Raw genomic sequence first — 18,501 nt, 5'->3', positions numbered from 1 at the left:
GACCTCTCAGGGAAGGTGTGACTGACGGCAGTGACAGTGGCAGGATGGGTAAGCAGGCAGTGGGCTCTGACCTTGGGAACCAGGACAGGATTTGAGTGTCTCTAGATACCTGGCTCCATGGTGGGAGGAGCTGGGGGGTCTGCCTCAGGGCTCCTGTTCGCTGTATCCTGCGGAGCCAGGGGCTTCTTGCCCGAGGCCACTGGAGGTGGAATCTCATCCTCATTGATCTTCCTGCCTTTCCTCACAGCAGCCAGCTGGGACTCTAGCATCTGAGGGAGAGAAGAGCCAAAAAACTAGCAGCCATCTTGGTCTGGACCCTGCTGAAGACAGGCCATGGATCCCGCCCCTCCAGTGGCCTAACTTCCTGCTACCTCACCCGCTGACCTCAGCCCCTCACTCCTCCCAGCACTGCTCCGTGGCTGGGCCCAACTGACCTTCAGGCCACGCTCACAGCGCCTGGCTTTGGCGGCTTCACCTGCCTCCTTGGCGATGGCCGCGGCTTCCCGATAGTTATGGATCCGATCCTCCAGCAGAGCCTGCAGCCCCCGAGGCCCTCCAACCTGTAAATACTTCAGTTCAGGACCTGGCCACTCCAGGGCCAGCTAGGCCCTTGTTGCTCCCTCCCTGCAAGGAAGCTGCCCCAGAAAACAGAGCTCTTGGATTCAGGAAGAAAGAAACTTCAAGTCACAAAGGAGGAGGCAACAACTCACTGGACAGGCCAGAGGCCATGTCAGAGGCAAGCACAGAGACCCAGACAATCAGGGGACAGTTGCGGGGGTGGTCTGGGAGAACAGAGAGGCCTTTGAGGCCAGCCAGCCACCAAAGAGTTTCTTGTGCTCAGTCGCTGGTCAGCGTGCAGCTGGAGTAGGGCCCTGGAAAAGGTTACTGCAGCCTTTCTAAGCCATGCTACATGCATGTTACACATGGATACGTGTGGGCATCAAAGGCCCAAAAGATCCCTCCAGAACCTACCTGAGCCGCTGGGACTGAAGCTGTTAGGAGAGCTGTCTGCACCGGGGGTTCGATGTTTTCCTGTCCCTTCTCCCCAGAGCCATCACAGCTGGCTGTCTCATCGTCATCCAGGGGCCCAGCGTCCTCATCTGCACCCAGGACCTCCTGCAGCTCGCTCTGGAGAGACACAAGTCCCAGGAGCTTGGGAGCCTCACAGCCATACCTCTGATAGGACCTGAAAATAACGGACCTTCTCCCCCAGCAGTACTTCCCAACATTAGGCATCATGCCTGCAAGTCCCCTTTACCAAAATACTTCTTTAATCTAACTGAGAATAGCCTTTTAAACAGGGAAGACTACAAATGTGAGAATCCCCAAATGCAGAGCTCAGACCAGACATCAAAGGAGACTAGTCTCACACCGGAGTCAGGAAAACGGGCCCAAGAAGGGCAAGGCACTCACTGAACTCTTGAGCACACAAGGACAAACCCGGGCTTGCCCACGGGCTCGCCCACAGGCTCGCCCAGAGCCCTCGGACACCAGCCTGCCAGACGCACCAGCAAGTCTGCGTCCTCCTCCAGCCCTTCGTCCTCCTCCTCCTCCTCCTCATCCCGCATACAGTCTGCCGCCAACTTCTCGATGTGGGCCATAGGCAAGGGGCCTGGGGGAACAGAGAGTCAGGGCAGGGCAACTCAAAAAAGGCCCACTAAGACTAAGGGAGCATTTTCAATGCACGGAGCATTTCTGCACCCAGGTGGAAATCCTGCCCTTCCACTGCCAAAGTCCCACCTGTAAAACTCCTGCTCTTCCTTTATTACCCAGTTCAAAGACCCTCAGCTGGGAAACCTTCCTGGGCCCCCCAGCAGGCAACAAGCTGCTTCCTCCTCGGCATTTTTTTAAAAAATAGACATTTATCATTTATATCACTCAAAATGTGTCAACCCCCCATCCCCATCCACTATCCCTGACATCGCACAGAGCCATTACATTTCCACTCTCTCTATTCCTAATGCTGTACTCCGCTTCTTGTAACTATATATATGTGTGTATATATATATATATATATATATACACACATATATACATATATACACACACACACACACATACACACACACATATGTATGTAGACTTATAGTTGGCATTCATTATTGTTCAGCTTCAGGTGTACAGTGCAGTGATCAAGCATCTACTTCTTCCCTGAGGTGGTCTCCCTAACGAGACCTCCTCAGCATTTTTGTTGTAATAGCTCTTAGACATATTCATCCATTCCCCCTAACTACATCTTTCACATATCTAAAGATTTTTAACATCCATTTTTAACATCCACAATAATTCTGCGAGATAGGTAATATTATCACCATCTAATATATATGAGTAAACTGACAACTACCAATATTAATTTTCCTCATACTGAAATCCTATTAAGTGGCAGAGCCATGATTCAAATACAGGCTCACCTAACCCCAAAGCAGGTTTGGACTAAGACAGAATGGAGGGCCATGTTTCTCCAAGACCAGTGAGCCCCTTCCAAGGTCCTCCCATTATCCTCAGCTCCCTCAACTAAAGGGTACATGGGACTGGTGTGGGGGGAGGTTTCTCTCGGAGGGTTCCTGGTGAGAGAAGAGAGGAAGATTTAGACCTTGTGACTCTCCCAGACTTCATGTCTCTGTCCTCTTCCAGGCTGGGAAGGGATATTCCACTAATTCATTCATTTGACACATTTCTACCCACTTATCAGTGCCCAATTTGTCTGCACTGAGCCCCTACTCTACACTAGGTAGGGTTAGGGACCTGAGTCAGGTGGAGAATCAGATTGCTGACTGTCCACTATGGTGAGGGGGGCAGTCCAGGGAAAAAGTGAGCTCCCCATCACATAGGTATGTGAGCAGGGCAAGACGGCTTCTTGGTGGGAGTGCTGCAGAAGGCACGTGGATATCAGAAGGAACAGGAGATCTGGCTGGCTCCTCAGCCGAGAGGGGAGGATCCTCTCCCCCACCTGCCTGAGCCCATCCGGTCCCAGCACTGAGTCCTGCCCAGTGCCATAAACTCACCGTGTCCCTTGGGTGCTGGCTTCCTGCCTATGGTTCCTACTTCCCCAGTGAGGGCCAGCAGCTCAGCCTCCAGCTCTCCATCATCTTCAGCCTCCTCCGTCCCCAGCAGCATGTCCTCAGGGCGGAATTCCACAAAGAGCCCCAGCTGAGAGCAAAGAAGATTTCTCAAGAACCACTCAATGAGACAGAGGTGGAGCCCAGCCCCAGAGCCAGTCTCCGGTCCGTGTCTCCTTCACTGAGGGAAGGAGCCACGGCGTGCAGAGAGGGAAAGAGGCCTGCAGCGTTACCCCTTAGGACACTTTTCTCCCAGGTGACTCCAGAGAACCCAGTAAGGCTCCACTGCCATTATCATTACTGACAACAACTGCACTAGCTGCCAGGCCCTGGCCTTAGCACGCTACGTGACTATCTTAGTAGTTCATTCTCACAACTCTGATAGGTCCTGTTTTTAAAATTAGAAAACACACATAACATGAAAACTGCTATCTTAACCACTTTAAGTGTAGAGCTCAGTGGCATTACATTCACTCACACCATTGTGCTACCATTACCACTGTCCGTTCACAGAACTCTGCATCTTGCAGAACAAAACTCTGTACCCATTAAACAATAACTCCCCTTTCTGCCCTACCCCAGCCCCTGGTAACCACATTCTACTTCCTGTCTCTATAAATCTGACTACTCTAAGAACGGTAGGTCCTATTTATATCTCCATGTTCTGATGAAACTGAAACAACCTTGTAAGTGGCAGAGCTAGAATTTAAAATAAGATTTTGTGACGGGAGTCTATGCCCTTTATCCTACCACCTTCCTTATCTGCCTCTTTTAAGACAATACACATGGACTAAGAAGTCTCAGGACATGGGCCCAAAACAAACAGAGAGAAGATCAGAGGAGAGACCTCTAAGGCAGCAAAGCTCTCCCAATGGACATAACCCTCCGGCCCTGCATCCTTGGTTGGCAAGCAGAGTTGTGGCCTAATGAGGAACCCATGAGAGCACTGAGGCCCCTTCAGAACACCTTGAACTTTGGAGGTTCCTGAACACTCCAGATAACTTATATGTAAGTGGCCATAGCAGGATGCCAGGATTGAAACGTGTGTGGCAGGGGCTAGGAAGAGGGTCTCTAAGGGCTCCGCCAACACCAGTAGGCACTGCTCCAAGTCTTTGGACTAACAAGGATACCGTACAGGTAACCCACTTTGCCCAAGCTGTTTAAGAACCCCCATCCTCAGACTAGCCCGGGGTGAAGAAGCCTTTATACATACCTGTTTGGCAGCTGCCACACCCTGGCCGCTGGCCTGAGGGCCCTTCCGAGGTCTTGGCCCTGGCATCTTGGCAGCCTAGATAGACACCTGTCTAGTGGGGAGTAGAAGAGACTCAGGCTGGAGCAGACTTCAAGCTCCTCCCCCAAGAGTGCTGCCTGTAGTAGGTGTGGTTGGTAAACTCCCAACTCAAGAGAAAGAAGGCAATGTTTAACACCAAAGGATGAAACACTAACACTGCAAGTATAGCACCAATGCAAGCAACAAGGGAGATGAAAGGGATGGGGACCACCTGTTAATCGGTGTAAGTGGGAGGTGTGGACAAACAAAAAGTTACAGAAATGGTTTGACAAATTTGGATTAAATGCAAGAGATTGAGTGGGGAGGGGCCTAGGAAGACAGATTCAGGGAAGTAACTCTAGGTAAAGGGTGGGTGGGTACAAGGCTGGGTTAGACTCACAAAGGCTCTAAAGTTGTGCTGTCAAGTATGGTAGCCATGTATGACTATTTACATTTAAATTAAAAATCCAGTTCCTCTGCCAATGACTACCATTGGCCAGCACAAATATTGAATATTTTCATCACAAGTTCTATTGCCCAGCTCTGCTCTAGAGAAACATGACTCATAATTCTGAATCTCTCAGAGAACACAACCATTCATAGGATATACCGTGTTTCCCCGAAAATAAGACCTACCTGGACAATCAGCTCTAATGTGTCTTTCAGAGCAAAAATTAATGTAAGACCCAGTCTTATATTACGTTATAATATAATATAATAAATTAATGTAAAAATAAGATCGGGTCTTACATTAATTTTTACTCCAAAAGACGCATTAGAGCTGATTGTCCGGCTAGGTCTTATTTTCGGGGAAACACGGTATATGTCAGACTCCGTGTTGAGCACTGGGAGAGCAGGAATGAATCTGACATGTTCTCAACCCTCAGAGGCCATTTACGTGGTGGGGACAGCCTCATCATCAATAAACAAAAACCACACAGGGCTGCTTCAGGGGCCACCCCTTATCCAGCAGAGACAAAAGGTTTCTTGGAGGTGACGCCTCTGCTAAGTCACACAGAATTTGGGGAAAAGGATTCCAAACAGAGGGAACAACTGATAATGGTTGTGAGGTGAGAAGGTCTGACCTGCACAAGGAAACTAGAGACCTGGGATTACTAGGGTGTAAGTGTGAGACACAAAATGGTACAAGTGAAGGTGAAAATGTAAGGGGCAGAATAGAAAAACTGTTCAATTTAAAGCAGTTTGAGCATTATTGTGGGGGCAACGTACGTGACGGTATCAGGTGGGAGAGTCACACAAACATCCTTCTGGCAGAAGGGAAGGAGGGAGGACGGAGCATGGAGGCTGGAAACCGTTCCGTCTTGCAACGGACTTGGCAAAGGGGAGAGCTGCGGTGGCGTGGGGGTGGCGAGAAGTGGATGGATTCCAGAGTCGGGGTAAAATCAACAAGACTCCGAGATTAACCGGACGTGGGCGCACGGGAGGGGGAGCTCAGGGTGACTCCAGGCTTCAGATTTCATGGCGTGGGTGAATGGCGGACCGTCAACTGAGCGGGGACGGGGAGTGAGCAGGCTCAGGGAAGAGACGAGGTCAGACACGCCAAGTCTGCGGTGCCAGGGACACCGAGCTGGGGGTATCGGTGCCGGACGCAGGCTCGGGCTCAGAAGAGGGCAGCCGAGTGCGGAGGAGAGGCGAAGCCGGGGGACCCCGCTCCCGCGCGGCAGGACGCGGCGCCCTGCCCGGCCCCAGCCGACTCCATCTCCCCCGCCATCCCAGGTCGCCCCTGGACGGGGTGAAGGTACGCGGCATACCTCGCGGCGGATCCAACTTTCCACCCCGGGACTTCTGTCCGGAACCGCCCAGGGCTCCCGCCGCCTCGGCGGCAGCCTGGACAGGAAGCACCCGCTGGAAGACCGCTCGCGCCCTCACACGTGACTCCACGCCCCAGCGGCGGGCAATACGCATGCGCAGGACGAAGCGGGCGTGGCGCTCCAACAGGTGACTCCAAGGGTGGGGTTCTCAGCGTGCCGGCTACAAGCTCGAAGAGGGTCGTTGGGCGGTTCCGGGGTGTCCAGCTGCTTGCGCAAATACTGTAGGCGCGTCACCTGCCCTTGCCCAATTACAATTTCCCTTCCAACCTTCCTCCCTCACTCCCAGTCCAAGGCTCTCCGACTCACTCTGCCCTTTCGCCCTCGCTCCGCCCCTCCCTCCCGTCGTACGGGCGGGGCTGACGCAGACTCCGCCCTAGAGGAGGGGCTTCTCTGCTTGCCACCTGCTTCGTCCTCGTTCTTTGTAACTTGTCTCTAGGCAAATGGAAATGGGCTCACCAAATTTTTAATCATTCAGCACCTGAATGTACCCTTTCCAATCAGAAAGCGGGTTAAATACTTAAGGCATGATAGGTAGTCGGTGCTCACTGCTATTCATGAAGTCACTTCATAGTTTAACACTCAAGTTTTTACTCCCCTGCCCTGGAGAGCAATGAAATGAGGGATGGGGAAAGGCGTTAAAGGAATCTCCCATCTGAAACAAACCTTGCAACTCACTCCTACCTAGCTCCTAAACTTAAATTATTATGTTTTGTAACTGTGTTTCGTAGATAGCGGTTTCAAAGATCTTCCAGTTTCCATATCCTATTGCTTTGGGTGGCCCAGAGACTGACCTTAGTTTAGCACTTTTAAAATTGAAGTTTCACTTCCATTTTTTTCTCATTAAAATTTTAATTTTATAATGAAATATTTCATATACACCCAAAGATATACATTTTACATTTGCTTGAATGCAAGCACCACCAAGACAGAAGTGTTTGTAATCTCCAGTGTCTAGAACAGTGCATGGTATAGGCAGGCACTCAATAGTTCATATTTCTCGTGTGAATTAACATAGGCACCAACCACAAGTTTAAGAAAAAAACAGCACAATACATTTGAAGCCACCTATCATGTTGCAACCCTTTTCCAAAGAAATATATCCACTCTCCTGAGTTTGGTGTTTATTATTCCTGAGCATTTCTTTCTATTTCTGTTGTATGTATCTTTAAGCAATCCATAGTATTTGTTTTGCACGCTTTAATGTATTATTGGAATCATGTATATATTCTTCAGCTTCTTTGTCTGCTCCACCGTATTTGTAAGTTTCATCCACATTGATATTTACATTTTATCTAATATGAAAATAGTTCACTTTTCCAATAGCTTGCCATTAGTGATATGAGCATTCTTGTACACAATCCTAGGGTACACATGTTTTTCTAAGGAATTGCTGGCTCATAGAATTTCTGCATTTTCCAGACAATAATTCCAAATTATCCACAAAGTTATACTCCCACCAGTGGGGCATGACTTGCAGGCCTCTTTTACTATGTTTACATTTTGTTGGTTATTCTTGTTTCTTATTCTGTGGATTACTTATTTACCCATTTTTTCCTTTTTCTTAATTGTATACTTCTTTTAAATATTCTGATACTGATCCTCAGTCCATTAAATGCAATTATAAATATAAATATTTCATGATTCTCCTAAGAACAAGAACATTCTCCTACACAATTTATCACTCCCCAAAATTTAACATTTACATAATACTATTACCTCTTATGAATATAGTCCATACTGTTCATAATTATTTATCTCTTAAATCCACAACCCAATTAAGAATCAGAGTAAATACATTTAGCTATTTAGCTCTCATTTCTCTATTTTCCTTTAGCTTGAAATAGTTTCTCCACTTTGGTTTTGTCTTTTGTGATACTGATTTTATGAAGATATTGATTTTATGCAGAATATTTTTCCCTCACTTTTAATTTATCTGAAAAGTTTCTCATCAATAGACTCAGGTCAAACATTTCTGGCAGGACTATTACATGGGTGATGTGTTTTCCTCAGTGCCTCCCATGAGAAGGATTTAGATGTCAGTTTGCCCCATTGTTGACTTTCATATAAATCTTAAAATTAATTAACTTGCAAAGTTACACCAAAAACCCTGCCAAGACATTGATTGGAATTGAGTTGTATTTAGATATTAATTACATCTCTATTAGCTTTATTCCTAGGTATCTTATATTTTCGGTGCCATCCCAGTCTTTTTTATTCACCAGTTTGTTTTTATGATAACTGATACCTTCTTAAAAATTACATTTTCTACCTATTTGTTGCTAGGGATTATCACTGATATTTCCAGCAGTTCTTTTTTATAAACTAAGTTTGTTACATTCATATTGTTCGAAAGATACACAATAACGTTCAGTGAAAGTCTGACTCTAGCTCCTGATCACAGCCATCAAGTTCTTTCCCAGAGGCAACCAATCTAACCAATTTCTTACATATTCTCAGAACTATTTTGTATCAATACAAGCAAGAGTATGCAGGTATTTGTATACATGGTGTGTTACCATTAAATAAATGATAGGGCTACTAACAGAAATAAAAGTCAGAGCAAGGGCCGATTGTAGGAAGGATGGTTTGGTTTTATAATCTGATGTTTAGAATGGCTATAAATTTCCCACACGATGTTTAGAATGGCTATAAATTTCCCACACGTTCTACGAAAAAGCAAATTATTTAATGGAAAATTCCAAACTACATGATAGCCATTTCCATTTAATTTGATTTGCTGCAACAATTCCATGTGTTTAGAAAAAGGAAATCAGGCTCTTTAACAACCACAGCTCACACTCCTAGCTTCTGAGGCCCTTCACTCTTTTTTCAGTGCATACAACACATCATTCTGGCTGACATTGAGCCGCACACGAAGAAGAAGGTCGTTCCTGCTGGGCTCCACGAGGAGGAGGCGGCAGGAGCCCAGATGAGAGCACACTGCCATGGTTTCTGACATGGTGGGGTACGGGAGTCCCTCCATCCTGCACAGTGCCACGTGCTGCCTGTATACCTACAAGCAAAAGCCAAATCCAGTCAGCTGCCGGAAAGGTTAAGAGAAAAAAGGTAGTCTGGGTCTATATCTGATCATTTATTTCTTCTTTTGGGAAAATCAGATACTTCTTGGCCAGGATACTCAATACTCTGGAAGGCATCAGTGGGTGCCCCATTGGGGCACAAATGCAGGGGCAGAATGCAACAATGACCTCGGAATCAGAGAACAGCAGGTCTGACTGCTGGTTCGACCAATTACCTAAATATGATACCCTAGGCAAGTTACAAATATTTCACTTTTTGAGCTTCAGTTTTATCTATTAAGTGTATTATAATATCTCATGAATAATGGATATAAAATGTCTGGTAATTGTGACTGTTATACAAACAGTCCTGGGATCCAGGGTTTGAGAGTTCCACAACTGAGATTGTCACAATTCAAGTCGAATTTTGCTAAAAGGCATTTTCCTAAGCAGGCAGTGTATAGGTGCCAAGGCATGACCCTTGGAAAAGCAAAGGCCCAGAGAGAATACTGAATAAAGAGAGGCAAAAGGATAGCTAGAAACATAGATTCCTACCATAAAGCCCCAAGTGGGCCAGGCAAGTCTGTAGCACCTCCCGGTCCCTTTCTATTCTAACTATTTGGAAGTCTATCCCCTACCACCTCCCCCCACCAATCTGGAAGCTTGTCAGGAGCAGGGACAAGCTTGTCATATCAGGATTCCTGGCTCCTATCACAGTTAATATAGCACATTGTATATATTCAGGAAATATTCACAAACTAAAATGAAAGTCACTCTCTGCAAAAGAGCTGTCTCAGGCTCTAGAAGGAGAATAACGGGCAAAACAAGACCAGCAACTAAATGTTTAAAAAAGAATTTAAAGAAGAAAAGCTGAAATGAAGTAAAGAAGTAGCTGGAAGGAAATGTTTTCCAGACCTCTCTACCGGTATGTCTAAAACATACTCAGACATTCATACTTCCAGGTACAGACTTAAACACCTGTAACAATTCATCTTCTAGGCAGCCCATTGCCTGTACAGTGTTTCCCCGAAAATAAGACCTAGCCAGACAATCAGCTCTAATATGTCTTTTGGAGCAAAAATGAATATGAGACCCGGTCTTATTTTACTATAAGACGGGGTCTGACATAAGACCAGGTCTGATATGATATAATAATAGAATAGAATAGAATAGAATACAGGGTCTTATATTAATTTTTGCACCAAAAGATGCATTAGAGCTGATTGTCTAGGTCTTATTTTCGGGGAAACAAGGTAGATACCAATTTTAAATAAACCACTAAAGCACAAGCTTTAATGCTTCCTTGTACTCGATATAATGGAAACTATGTTTAAACAGTGTTCCTATGATCTTGGTTCTGTTTTTAAACATGGCTCATTCTGAAAGCCTTGCTCCCACTATACCATACGCTATATCAGGGCAATAACTTTTGACTTGTTCATCTTTGAATCTCCCACTCCTAGAACAGCATCTGGTACATAGTAAACCTTCAATCTAATATGCAGAAACCAGTTGCTAGAGGTCTCTTCTCATGCAACTCAATAAAATATCACATAAAAATAGGTGCTAAAAGAATAGATATTCTTTAGCACAAATTGGAACAAAATAGAGATAAACTGTTACACAGTCATTAAAATTCCCACATATTTTAAAGGCACCAGACCAAAATCTAGAAGCATTTGAAAAAAAGAGATCAATCACCTGCTGAAATGTTGCTTCCTCCAGTCCTGATCGACGGAACTCTGCAAGGATGGCTCTCAAGAAACTCTGTTCCAGAACAGAGGAATTTCTTAAAGAAAATGAAAAGATGTGAATTCACACAAGTGGCTATACCAACAACCAAGAGGAAAGCAAAATAAAGCTTTGCTGCATCTTTAGGGAAGAGGGGGGGAAATTGGGACTGCTTCCTCCTATATTATTTGGCAAGGATCCTCCCCTCCCCCCTAAAATCTCAAAATGACATAATAAATGCAAGTGAGGGAACACAGCAACTAGATCTGGAAATGGACAGCACCTCCATTTCCTGAGCTGAGTATATCAGTCAGTGGGAAAGAAGTAGCTGCTTCCTTCTTGTTCCCATAGCACTTTACTAAACATCTACAGTGTAACTCAATTCATGGTAATTCTTTTCCTGTTATACTAGGTTTACATTTCTGTCTCCCTGACTAGACTATGCCCATACAGAAAAAAGACAGTGTCTTCAGAAAATGTAAGTTGAATGAGTGAAAGCGTTGAAAGGGAAACATGTTTCCATGGCCTTTCCAGACTGTGGCCCTCGTTAGCAGCCCTCCAAGAAACGTTCAGGGTCAGGAAGCAGAAGGGTCTTACTTGATGGCAGTAATATATGACGATGAAAACATTTCGTCTACTGCTTCCAGTAAGTGGGCTACGGTGACCAGGCCAGGGGAGCCAGGCTTCTGGCAGGAGAACTCACAAATCTCTGTGGCACGCCTACAAATGTCCAGGCAGCGTCGTGCATCTCCAGAGAGAGCTGCTACCTGTAGGAGGAAACATTTTATTCCTTGAGGTCCCCTTGCCATGTCAGTCCAGGAGAAAAACCAACAGAGATTCCGTGTTCAGCTAAAAAGGAAAGGCGGTACTGGGAATGGACTTAAACCTGAAGTTAAGTACTTAGCCCTGGCTGGGAACGTGATGGAAACCCAGATATAGATTATCATAGTCACGCACCACTTCACTAGGGTGATGGATACATTCTGAGAAAAGCATCATTAGGCAATTTCAACATTGTGCGAACACGACAGAGAGCGCTTACACACCCAGCTGGTACAGCCTACTGCACACCTAGGCTGTATGGTACAGCCTGTTGCTCCCAGGTCACAAGCCTGTACAGGATGTTACTGTACAAAACACGAGATTAAACCAAGCACAAGAAAAATGATGCAATCAAGAAACGAGGTGAACACGAGATGTACTATGAGGCTGCTACCAGTCTAACAGCATACTCTTACAGCAACGTTTCTTTTTAGAAGTAGATAGAGGACACTCTAAAATAACGACAAAATGTATAGTAAATACATAAACCAGGGACAGTCCTTTATCATTATCAAGTATTGTGTACTGTACATAATTGTGCTATACTTTTATACAACTGGCAGTGTTTGTTTACACCAGCATCTCCATGAACAAATGAGTAATGGTTGGGCTGTGACATTATGATCGATAAGACTTCACTAAGTGACAGGAATTATTAGCTCCATTCTAATCTTATGGGAACACTGTTGTATATTCGGTCTGTCATTGACCGAACACTGTTCTGCAGCATGTAACTGCATATTGTGCCTGGTTCTCCCTGAGTCCAAACCTTGTCTTGGTTTTACAGATAATGCTACAGTGGAAAAGGCAGAAATTATCAGATTTAATATTAGGGAAATGAAATCTAAAAGAAGAGACTTGTGGCCCAAGCTCATATTGTATCATCTGGAAACATTTTGGAGATCAAGCCACAGCCTAAACCTCCCTCACAACATAAGGTAAATTTTGGAGCCAGCCTGGTCAATGGCTCAACAACCAGAATCAAGGGGGAAGGAAGCCACAAATCTGAGGAGCCAGAGGAACCTGTGTTTAGATGAATCAGACCAAGCCATACTGCCAGCAACTCCGCTGTAGTTCCTTGCTTCCCATGTGCACAGAGGCTCAGGGGCTCCTGGGCTTCCTTCATACGGAATCCTGTACTCTCTCCCAAGCTGACTTAGGCCACTTGCACTTTAAATTTCACTGAGGAATTCCTGGACTCACTATGGCCTGCTAGGATCTCTCAGTTTCTGTATTCCCAGTACCTGCCAGCAATCCCCACCATTCGCCTGACAACCATCTCAGGCGACAACATCCTGCCTGACAACGTGCTGAAATGGTTATTTCCTTCTAAAATTCCTGCAACATTAAGTTTTAAAAAGCAAATTGTATAGGCATACATATATATATATATATATATATATATATATATATATATATATATATATATATATATATATATATACAACACACCCAAAGACATAGTCATTTCTGGGAAGTGGGGTTATAGGAGTTTTAATATGTTTTATGTATATTTCTGTTTTCAGAATTTAAGACATTCAAAACAAAAATTGCTTTTCCAGTAACCCAAGGCAGAAACACGACTCTCAGCTTATAGTCTTCCTTTCCTCTAATCTCCACATCCAATTAGTAAGGCTGCCCTGTGGATGTTTCTACCCTATCATCTCTTTCCTCTGCTCACCACTACCACTGCCTTGTGAAACTGTACTGTGTTAATAGCACGGACTCAAGAGCTGCTGCAGAGGCTAAAAATCAGAGTAGACAGGGGAGCCTGGGAGGCAAGAAAACACCCAAAGCGCTCGTCATCCGGAGAGTATCCATGAACCTTGGTGATTGTAAGCACCCTTTTTGACTGCTACTGTGGTGAAGGAGACGAGACCCATCATGAAGAGGGAATGGCAAAAAAATGGCCTCTTTGATCTTGGTGCTAGGTGGTATAGGATAAAAAAACCCAGTCTTTGCCACCACAAGCCCTCACATTGATCTGTAGCCCAAATTTATGCTGTGACTCCTAAAAACCTCATGTGGAGAATTTTGTTTTAAAATGGTCCCAGTTGATAATGGCCCGAATGCCATCACCAAGTCCCCCTGACTACTGAGTCGGCCATGCAGAAGAGAGAAGACAGCAACACACTTGTGTTCACTGTGGATGGATGTCAAGGCCAACAGGCCCCAGATCAAACAGGCTGTGAAGAAGCTCTGTGACATTGGCGTGGCCAAGGTCAACACCCTGCTCAGGCCTGATGGAGAGAAGCAGACATATGTTCCACTGGCTCCTGACTACGATGCTTTGGGTGCTGCAACAACACCGGGATCATCTCCATTGAGGCCAGCTGGCTAAATATAGAAATTTTTTCACTGTAAAAGAATAATAAAACTAAAAAAATAGGTATGTTTCTTTATATGTAAATAAAGAAATAAAAGAGAGGTTTGAAATTTAGGCAAGAGTTTTGGGTAAAAACAACTGTGGGGACAAAGCCCCAAAAAGCAGTTTCCAGGCTCTCGGCCTCACATACAAAGGTGCTGGCTTGGGTAGTAAATGGCCATCAACTGTGATCAGATGGCCAGCAGCTGTGGCTAGTTGGCCGTCAGCTGTAACCCGTAAGCCATTGGCCACTAATATAACGGCTGTGGCTACACTAGCAGAAGGAATGGGGGCTAGCAAGAGCAGATTGCAGAGAGGCGGATGCCGCCGGTGAGAATATATTGGTTTGACTTCCCTATCTATGGCTCCATGGGTGTTCCTGTTTGGCCTCACCATGTCCTGCGTTCTTATGTGGGGAGCAGGACCAGAGACCCCACCGGACGCCCTGCGTGACAAATGGTGCACCGAGCAGGGTCCCCCACAGGACAACAACATACAAATTTGATGCCTTCTAAAATGTTATTAAAAGATCAAAAACCGTAAGAGGAAGAAAAGCAACAGGAGTAAACAATGTAATTCTGCCAGCTGGGAAGAGGTGGAAGAGCAGTTAGTGGTTGACTTAGCAGACTGCAGAAAGCTAATTCCTAGGCCAGTAAGGAAGAATCCAAGACTAAATCTAAATTACACAAAAATTATCAAAACGCTCAGGGTTAGTGACTGGAACTGGAGGTAAAGGGGAAAGTTTGGCCAAACTAAAGACTTATTTTGAAAGTGAAGAAACTGATGCCCTAGACCAGGTGTCATATACTATGGCCTGCCATATGTTTCTGTAAATAAAGTTTTATTTGCATTCCTTTACCTATTGTGCAGGGCCGCTTTCCGTGATGCTAGGGCAGAGTTGAATAGTGCTGACAGACCATTATAGCCCACAAAGACTAAAACATTTACTACCTGGCCCTTCACAGAATGTTTCCTGACACCTGTCTTAGATCCTCTCCCATTTCATGCTGTTGGGGGAACATTAATTAGGGCCACTGACGAGAAGGATGGTTTAGGGGCTTTGTGAGAAATTTTTGTGCCTTGGCAATTTGTACTGTTTCCATAAAACTCTTTGCCCTGGAGATATTCCCTCTTACACCATGGCAGGAGACCTGATATTTATTCTCAAGCAAGAATAAACAAAAAGTCTCTGGACCAGGGACACTAGGGATTGTTGCAGGGGAGGGGACGTCCCTTACTAAATATAGATGGTTACTATTTGCACAATGAAACTGAAGACCTCCACTCTCTCTCACTCCATCCCACCTGCCCCAATCCCAGAACCCTGCCCTCTAGGCAGGACACAGAAAGCCTACCCTGGGAAATCTGATGATACCAATGGGAAAGAACTGAAGATATGGAAATTGGCCCACTCAGATTATCCCAATGAAGCTCTTGGTGAACAAGCCCCACTCATGCACTCACAGCACTCAATAAGCTTTATAATCACCATCTTACACCTGAGAGGACAACCACGCCACCTGAGGAAAGTAACAATGCAAGATAAACCACAACCGACAAAAGCATCTTGGAGAAAAAGGAAGAATACAAGCTCAAATAAACAGGATGGCATAAAAAAGACCATGCAAAGAAAAACAAGAACTTTTAGAGATTGCATGATAGCAGAAGTGAAAAATTAGCCAGTACAAAGGTTACATGGTAACTTTGAGGATATCTCTCCTAGAAAGCAAAGCTTGGAGACCAGCACCATTTCTAGCTCATCTGACTCCAGCACCCAATACAGTAAGTAGCCAGCTCTGAGCAGGTGTTACAGACATTTCCTGCTGCTATACAGGCAGTCAGAGTTCACATGGTTTTGGGCGAGACACTGGAAATACGTTTATATAATAATTATTTTAAGTGCAGAAATACTGTGGATGTGTGGTTTCTTGTGTTCAGCTTGAGGCAGGTATTTAACCCACTTTGTTCCTCAGCAGTGTCGGAGACATAGTGTAATCTCGGCTGGCATTCTCCCAGGGGGCCTGGAGGATGCAGGCAGTCCAAACCTTATATCTACCTACCTGCTATGGAGTACGTACCTTGTTAGGCACGTTATAGACGTGATTAAGCTTAATTCTCACAATGACCTTATGAGGTAGCTAGTATTATTCCCATTTTCCAAAGAAAACTGAGGCGGAGAAAGTTTTAAAGGAACTTTTCTATAACTTTCCATACAACTGTTCAGTGTTAAAGCCATAATTCAAACCAGGTTTGTCTAACTAACTATTATGCCTTTTTCACCATACGAAGCTGCCTGCTCCCTGAATCAATTAATTTTCATTTGTGTATAAGCCCACCATAGTCATAGCCTTCTAATTCCTTCTACAATGAGGTTAAGGAATTGTTCAGAAATTTGTTTCTGCCTTTTGCATTTTTTATAGGACTTCCTAAATTTCTCTTCATCCCCAGAGCACCCAGCACAGGGCCTCACCCCGAAGGGTGCCAGCACAGACTGGATGACTGGTTTGTAGGTACAGCTAGGATCTCCCTGAGGGCGACTTACCTTCCTGGCTACCAACTGGATGGCATCATCCTCAAAGGCCTTTAAATGTTTGAGTCGAGACACTAGGATCTGCTGCAGCTGGCTGTGAGTATAGGGCTGGAAGGACATCCTGGTGAGACCCTGGGGAGCCAAGGTGACAGAGAAACAAGTTCACTTACTGCCCTCTCTGACAGCCCTGGTGGAAAACCACTCTCTAGTCCCCAAACCCAATTTCCAAGTCGCATATAATAATTTACACATTTCATGCTGGGACTTCCACTGCTTCCAGCTCTTTGTTACCGATGATGGCCAGTGGTATCCTACAGGGCGGTAGTTCTCAACTTTTCATTTGGTTTAAAAGATCCTTTTACTCTACCAGAATCATTTAGAAGTCGAGGTGCTCCAATTAGGGTGGGAGGGAGGATCTTCAGCTCTGTGATCTGTACAGGCACAGTTCCGGCCTGCAGCCATTAGGCTGCCCAGCACCTGAGGTGCTTCCAGCTGAAGCACGGGTCCACAAGGGAAGGGACTGCGTCTGCCTTGTTCACTGCTATCCTCTATGCACCTAACTCTGCCTGGCGAGGGTGAGCGCTCACATATTTTTAAAAAATAATTAAACCTCTAGGGCTCTGTGCATTTTAGGAGTGCACAGGTAAGCAGAACACCAAGATATGTTTGCAGCAAATCATGCAATGGTGACATATTTAATTCCAACTTGAAGTGATAAAAATTTCAGAAACCACATTTCTGACTTTTCCCATTTATTTCAGTTTCCCATGTATTCCTTTTTGCGGGACTCCTGGGGCCAGCATAGGAATCTGTAAACAGCCTGAGAACGGCCATAGGACCTACCAGTCGGCTGGACACCCGGTTCATCATGATGCGTTCTGGCAGGTCCATGGTGTTGGCGATGGCCAGGACCACAAGCCGGGCCCCCTTCTGAGTGGGCCAGTCAAAGAGATTGTACATCACGTCTTGTTTCTTAGTCCACAGAAGGTCAAGCTGCCAGGAAAAGGGAGGGAAAGGCAGGGTCAACCACAGAGACCGAGCCAGGACCCCAGAGTGAAGACCTGTTACTGCTGCTTTGGCCACATGCACTTTTCAGGTCACATCACCAAAGCAGCAAGGAAGTCAATGGACACTTGTGCCTCCTGCCACACGACAATGGGCTCAGATGAGTGAAGATGGAGCTAGGACCTCCCTCCTGCCTAGTATTTGCTCCCAGAACATTCCAGTCCTCCTGTGGGGATTTCCTTACCTCATCCACAAGCAGCACAGTGGTTTCCGGAGAGGACCCTTGGGTGCAAAATCGCTTCGCCAGAAGTTCTGCTGCGTGGTTAGCTGTTGCCTTTTGGCCTGTCAGCTTCTACATTGGGGAAAACAGGTATGGCAGATTTAAGGACTTGACTCCCCTGGGCTGAAAGTTAAATCTGCAAATAGAGGAAGCTATTTGGTCTGAGGATTTCACTCTAGCCCTACCTTAACCTGGAAGAAGAGAAGGCACCAAAACAGAAGATAACGAAAGTTTGTGTGACTGAAATGCAAGTGACCTACAGACTGGTCCCAGAAGCACCTCCAAAATTATTACTACATAATTCTATTTATAACTGGACGTTATTTCTTACAAGATAACAATGAATCAAACTCTGGCCTCTCTCTAATCCCTTTTCTGTGGATTGCCACACTGCCTCCTGTGCGCAAATGGTTTTCACCATGTTGCTAAGTACTGGCTTCAGTAATTCCCATTGAACTCCTAGACTTTAAGGTCCTTGAGGGTAGGAATTTTGCCCCCTTGCTACCTCTCCGCAAAGGACAACATCTGCCATGTTGAAAACATGTAATATGCACAGAATTAAGTAAACCTTTCCCTTTTCATGTGTCGTC

General features: G+C 45.5%; 2 protein-coding genes and 1 long non-coding RNA gene across 12 annotated transcripts in view; 1 reads left to right on the top strand and 2 right to left on the bottom strand.

Annotated features, from left to right (window-relative positions):
- The window catches only part of CC2D1B (coiled-coil and C2 domain containing 1B), a 22,849-nt gene extending 16,347 nt beyond the window's left edge, over positions 1-6,502 (bottom strand). For 3 of the 10 annotated variants that reach the window (XM_081057621.1, XM_081057623.1, XM_081057624.1), the window contains exons 1-7: positions 6,102-6,501; positions 4,273-4,363; positions 3,006-3,150; positions 1,509-1,612; positions 973-1,128; positions 435-560; positions 110-269 (exon numbers count right to left, since the gene is read on the bottom strand). In XM_081057621.1, the coding sequence (XP_080913747.1) occupies positions 110-269; positions 435-560; positions 973-1,128; positions 1,509-1,612; positions 3,006-3,150; positions 4,273-4,338 (757 nt within the window). In that variant the 5' untranslated portion in view covers positions 4,339-4,363; positions 6,102-6,501. Of the gene's footprint in view, positions 1-109; positions 270-434; positions 561-972; positions 1,129-1,508; positions 1,613-2,411; positions 2,565-3,005; positions 3,151-4,272; positions 4,364-5,559 lie in introns of all 10 variants that reach the window. The other 7 variants (XR_013993868.1, XM_081057619.1, XM_081057625.1 and 4 more) reach the window with 7 other exon arrangements.
- Positions 5,768-18,492, top strand: LOC308501346. Its single transcript, XR_013993869.1, has 3 exons — positions 5,768-6,288; positions 8,995-9,227; positions 17,388-18,492. It is a non-coding gene; the product is annotated as an uncharacterized lncRNA (long non-coding RNA).
- Positions 8,831-18,501, bottom strand: part of ORC1 (origin recognition complex subunit 1) — a 25,303-nt gene continuing 15,632 nt past the window's right edge. Inside the window, exons 13-18 of the mRNA XM_081057626.1 lie at positions 17,876-17,983; positions 17,470-17,619; positions 16,639-16,758; positions 11,507-11,676; positions 10,880-10,967; positions 8,831-9,174 (exon numbers count right to left, since the gene is read on the bottom strand). Coding sequence (XP_080913752.1) covers positions 8,980-9,174; positions 10,880-10,967; positions 11,507-11,676; positions 16,639-16,758; positions 17,470-17,619; positions 17,876-17,983 — 831 coding nt within the window. The 3' untranslated portion in view covers positions 8,831-8,979. The remainder of the gene's footprint in view (positions 9,175-10,879; positions 10,968-11,506; positions 11,677-16,638; positions 16,759-17,469; positions 17,620-17,875; positions 17,984-18,501) is intronic.

The sequence above is a fragment of the Rhinolophus hipposideros genome (assembly GCF_964194185.1).
Source record: "Rhinolophus hipposideros genome assembly, chromosome: 8".
Classification (NCBI taxonomy): Eukaryota; Metazoa; Chordata; class Mammalia; order Chiroptera; family Rhinolophidae; genus Rhinolophus; species Rhinolophus hipposideros.
The sequence above is the reverse complement of the archived record's forward strand: the minus strand, read 5'-3'. Positions and strand labels throughout refer to the sequence as shown.